The 5962-nt window shown below is 42.3% G+C and overlaps 1 protein-coding gene across 1 annotated transcript in view; it reads right to left on the reverse strand.

Moving 5' to 3' along the window:
• Positions 1 to 605: 605 nt before the first annotated feature.
• The window catches only part of LOC117947312 (mothers against decapentaplegic homolog 6-like), an 18787-nt gene continuing 13430 nt past the window's right edge, over positions 606 to 5962 (reverse strand). The window contains exon 4 of the mRNA XM_034876107.1: positions 606 to 1584. Coding sequence (XP_034731998.1) covers positions 920 to 1584 — 665 coding nt within the window. The 3' untranslated portion in view covers positions 606 to 919. The remainder of the gene's footprint in view (positions 1585 to 5962) is intronic.

The following is a 5962-nucleotide window of genomic DNA, read 5'->3' on the forward strand; positions in this document are numbered from 1 at the left end:
CCAAGGTGTTGTCACGAGACAAGATTTTACTTGATAAAAGGGGTGTCGAGTTTTACTATTTGATAGAACCACCGCAACACCAGATTGGAAACTTGTGAGCAGCAGTTGTGGAGGTAAGGCTACTTCACCTCTTCCACTTAATCCACCGTTCATCAGTGTTATTTCCTAATCACTTCCAGACCTGAACTGAGAGCAACTCATGGCTATGCACAGTATACAATTGACTCATCCTATAAAAGAAATAGTTGCTAAACATGCTCATTTTCTAAATTCAATACCATTCTCATATCTGTCCACTAAATATAAAGCTACAGCCAAAGACAGTTAGCTTAGCTCAACCTAAAGACTGGGAGCAGAGGGATCCAGCTAGCCTGTGTCTGTCCGAGGGAAAACCAGCACGTTGAGCCATTCCTTTATATGCTAAAAAAGTGTGTCTATGGTGTAAACAGAGGAATATATTAGATTGTAATATTAAATGTTAAATTAGAATTAGAATATGTTTGTTTTAGCAGCCAAGTGTTTGTCAAAGTCGTAACCTAACCCTGCACGTCACTGACACGTACTGACTCATCCATAGCTCAGGTAAAAGCACCATCAGAGAAACCTTCATTTAATACAAATACTTTATTGACAATGTGGTATGGCATAATTTCTGATGGAATTGCTAAATCATGAGAACATAAACCAGGCTTGTCTCATCTTTACAGTTTATATTTGCAAAATGACACTGAGAAACTGTAATGCATTTAGAATCCAAAGTGCATGTTCTTGTTCCTTTTTTATTTTGTCCATATATACATTACACTATACATAAATAATTGCATTGTAAAAATGACTCAAGTATTTACATGTATAATATATTTTATATAATATATCAATTTTATATTAAATCTAGGTAGATTACAATTAGGATACTGGGTCAGCAAACCTCATGTGAGTCTGTGTGCTCTCTGTGGTTGTTGAGTAGCACCTCCAGCCAGCAGGGACAGGAGGTGATGAACTGTCTGGAGTAGCAGGGGCCCCATCCTTTAGCAAAACTGATGCGAACACTGTGGGGGTCCCAGGGCCCCTCCTGGCACTCAGGCTTCACACCGTGCAGTGCCATCCAGCTGGAGCGCTCATAGTCAAAAATCTTGAGGGAGAAGCCGGGCATCACCCTCTTCACACTCAGCCCTCGAGCCCTGGGTGGGTCCAGAGTGGGTGAGTGGACAAACACCGGGTGCTGGCTGCGGTTGTACAGCCACACTCCGTCCGGCTCCTGGCTCAGCACGATGCCGTAGCCGATTTTACTGCGCATCTGTTGCACACTGCCGCTGCAGTTCCCTCCACTTCCATGGCTGTGGTGTCCGTGAGGACCAGATGTGCCGTGGCTGCCAGGGTCGTCACGGCGGCTGTGGTAGGCGTTGGCGTGGAGCTGGCCCAGACATAGGCCTGTGCCCTGAGGTAGGTCATAGAAGATGTTGAGCGAGGGCTCGTAGGCTGGATAAAGGCGACCCACGCGTGTGCGCTGCTCCCAGTAGGCAACACTGCACCAGTACGAGCGGTGTCCGCCAGAAGTCGAGGAGCCGAGGGAGGTACCAGTGTCTGAGCAGAAGAAGAGAGGTGGAAGAATTACTATTTGCTTTGGTAAGTGTTCACGTGCCCTAATTTATACTCACAAGTTAGACTTACAAGACCAGCACAGTTTTTTTCTTCACACTGCGGCTGAACACATGCATTCCTCAAATCAATAAAATATTTTTAAGCAGTCTATGGTTTTAACTCGCAACAGCAGGAAGTTGTAGATAGCTGTCAGTTCTAATTTAGACAAAAGAAATTAATTTCTCGGTCTGCTTGAAAACTCAGTACAACCTTAAACCTTTAGACCAAAAGATACAGAACATGTCTTAGCAAGATTTTGTGTGACCATGAGCCACCAAGTCTCTATAAGCTACTGTGAAACAATATTCCTGTAAAAGATATTCCCTCATTTGGTGGTGGAGAACACATCGCAGACGAGCTGCCTAATTGGGTTGCAATCTGATGGCTGAAAAGGATTAGGAAATTAAACAATGCATACACTTTTATTTTGCTCCCAATTTTTGTTTTATCCAGACAGACGCTGCAAATTGCATCCGTTATATTGCTTTTCCTTATGTAACAATGTAAAATAAACAAATAAATGAAAAAATAAATAGACGTGACAATGTGTTGGCCACAAATGATCTTCCTGAGGAAAGCATAAAGGAAGAATTGGGAGCGAGATGGCAGTGGGTAGGTAACTTTTTGTACAGATTACTGTTACCTATAGGTCCTGCAAAGATTTCCTGGCCTGCTGATTGCCCTGCGGTAAATGATTCACAACATTTCCACACAAATCAAACCACTCAGTGACCCCTTATGCTCTGTAGGGAAGCATCTGCATTTACTGTTTCTTCACTCACTTATTCGTGTTTTTCCTTTAATTGGTCATTCAGCTGAATATTTTGAAAAGGTGGCTAAAACTGCCAACAGTGAACAGCCCACTTCCTTCTCTGCCATCCCTCATCACATCCCCGCAGAACACTCCTTCAGGTCCCGAGAGGAGCAGCAGAGAAGGGGTTGGGGGGTAGGGGTGGTGGTGGAAAGCATTCAGCTCTCTGTCACCCTAGCGCAAGCTCATGAACCCTTGACCCCCCAGCCCTCATGCTATCAGCTCACATTAACTCCCACACAGAGTGATGCCATTATTTTGCTCCAGAGACTCTATTGACACAGAGGATTTAAAGACCCATGTGCCTGTGGCCCCATTCCTTTCATATTCCCACTAGCACCCCCTCTTCATCCACCAGGGGCCAGAATGGCTGCAGTCAGCCATTTACAAGCTGCTTTTGGATGAAACCAGGACCCAGATTAGGCTAGGTGTGTTATGTTTGCACAGTGGCCATTTTTGTTTGGGGGTAGAAGAGGTGGTGGTGGTACGGAGAGCTGGGAGGAGAAGGAGGATGAGGGGGAGGAGAAGATGTGTGTTTTTACGCAAATACATGCACACACACTAGATGATGAGATAGGGCCTCGTACACACACAAATTTGGTCTTCTAATCCAAACAGTATGACTATAACACACACAGACGCATGCACACACACAAAATTACACTTCTCATCTGAGGCCCACGTGTGTCATTAGTGAATTCCAAGCTGGCAACTGCTGCGGTCTGGAGTTTTTACAGCCCTCCAATAAGAGAGCAGGCTGCTCAGCTAGCAGGATCTCTTTCTCTCTCTCACTCTATCTCTTTCTCACACACACACACACACACACACACACACACACACACACACACACACACACAAACACACACACACACACACACACACACACACACAAACACACACAAACACATAACACACACACACACAAACACACACACACCCACACACAAACACACACACACACAAACACACACAAACACACACACACACACACACACACAAACACACAACACACACACACACACACACACACAAACACACAACACACACAAACACACACACACAAACACACAAACACACATATACACACACATACTTTTACAAGCCATTCTCTTCCCTGTAAAAAGGCAACACAAACATTTCTGGGGAAACACAGGGAGACTTTATGAGTTCATGATCAAATTAATTTCCAAAGAAGACATAAAACAAACTGGGACTTCTTACTGTAATTTTACTGTAATTTCCATCACATAATGAATGATGCTGCAGATAGTATAGCATTACATTCTGGCTTTTAAGTTTCTATTGAAACCTAAACGCAAGAATATTATGAAATTTTACGGTAGTTTTTGTGCACCACATCTGTGGAAGAAATTCCTATTAGTCCTGTTTAATCTATATAATTCAATTCAACTTGTTTTTTTCTTTAATTTTTCTTTTAAATCCTATTTTTATGTCTTTTTATATTGTCTTGTGTTTCTTTTATAGTATTTTAGGTCATAATGCCCTTTATGTCTTATGTAAAACACTTTAAATTGTCTTGTTGTCAAAGGTGCACAACATTTTTTACCTTGCCAAAAAATCTTGAATAATTCATACTTTCAAGTGTGCTTGTTTGCTCATATGTATATTTGTTTAATTTTCTTACTTATTCTATTTCATGTGTGCACAGTTTCAATTGCTGGATTAAAAGTATTACTGCTGAAGTACTTTATTTAGGTCTTCTGCCATGCGTAACAACCCTTATTCATCCGTGGGGTGCATTGAGGGTTAAAGAAAAAGCCGAGAAAGTCATTGAAAAAAAAAGGACAAATATGGAAGAGAGCAGAATTTCCCATGAAGCAATGGCACCACGGTCTTCTGGAGATTGACTGACTCACTCAAGATGGATTTCCACTAGTGTTTGACAGCTCGAGTGGTACAGCATGTCATGTTTAATGTTTCTGACACACTGACATCATGTCATCATACTCAGCCAGGCTATCATCCAACTAAAGGTATAATATAATGAGCCTGTGTGAGAATGATGAGGGAGAACATGGAGGGAGGGAGAACAAGGGAGGTGTGGGTGGGCAACTGAACTTCATCAATGGAATTTTAAAAGACAGGTTCAAACTGGAGGTTATCAGCCTGTTTATGTTTGAACGGAGGAAGTTGAAAACTTGTGTGTTGGTGTGTGACTTTGTGAATGTGCGTGCCTAGATCTGTATGTGAGGGCTGGCAGCAATTACAGCGTCCTGCAAGCATTTACACCAAGCACCATTTAACAGCTCTGTTTACCAATTAAATAAGTAGCCTTTGTTTCATTTCAAAATCACTGTCTCTTTGTGCCAATCTCACGGAAACGCCTCGGTACCCTTCACACTTGGTTTTATCCAAGGCCTGAATAAAGATGGGAAGATGGTTGGAATATAAAACAAATGACTGCCAAACCTGGAGTTCAAACAATAACAGTGACACTACTCTTTCTTCCTTCTTTTTCTCCTCTTGAGTAGATATTAAAGGAATAGTTAGATATTTTGTAAAACACCCTTATTCATTTTTTTTGCTAAGACTTTGATGAGAAGATTGATACTAAATTTATGCTTTATCTACATGGTAAAGTGGAAGCAGATGGTTTTCTTAGCTTAGCATAGCATAGAGCCTGGAAACAGGGGGAAACATCGAGCCCAGCTCTGTCCAAAGTTAACGAAGTCTGCGTAGCACCACTTTAAAACTGTATGTCTAATTGTGTTTAATTTGTGCAAAAACCAAAGTGTAGAAACAACAAGATGTGGTTTTATTGGGGGATTATATATTGGCCAGGAGCAGTGACTTCCTGTATTTTCCACTCTGGGGCGTCGGACTGGGGGGGAAAGGGTTCTGAGTACCCAGGGCCCGAAGAAAGGCTAGAATGAGTAGGTGTGGATGCGAGGAGGGGCCCATAGAAAACCTCTCTACACGGCTTACACTTTGTTTTTGTACTAATTAAACAAACAAGGTACAACATGTTCATGAGTGAGCTTTTAAGGGGCTAGTAGGTGAATCTTTAACTTAGAGGCTCCCAATTTTGAGTCTTGATTCTAAGCTAAGCTAACCAGCGTCACAGACAAACATGAAAGTGGAATCAATCAATTCTCAGCTAGAAAACAAAAAAGCCTATTTTTTAAAACCTTTAAACTACATATATTATGAAACGTCCTCACTTTTTCTATATCGCTCCAGTCTGAGCAGTGGAAGCTTCCTCCTGCTAACCTTAACCTGCACAGAGAGGAAGAAAGTAAGGGAAAAAAAGGGGAAATAGAGGAGTAAAAAGACTGGGTGAAAGAGGGAGCAGGAAAATGAGAGGAAAAGAGAAAGAGAGAAGCTGCCAAGCATAACCAGCATCCACGGAAAAAATGAAGGGAGAGAAAGAGACTGTGAGAAAGAAACGGAGGGAGGGAGACCCTCGTCTTTCATCCACTGCCAAGGATTAGATTCCCCTCCAGTTATTAGACTCTTCCACTGTGCTGAAAGAAGTGGGTGGGTTTGGAG

This window comes from Etheostoma cragini, chromosome 1, assembly GCF_013103735.1.
Source record: "Etheostoma cragini isolate CJK2018 chromosome 1, CSU_Ecrag_1.0, whole genome shotgun sequence".
NCBI classification, from domain to species: domain Eukaryota; kingdom Metazoa; phylum Chordata; class Actinopteri; order Perciformes; family Percidae; genus Etheostoma; species Etheostoma cragini.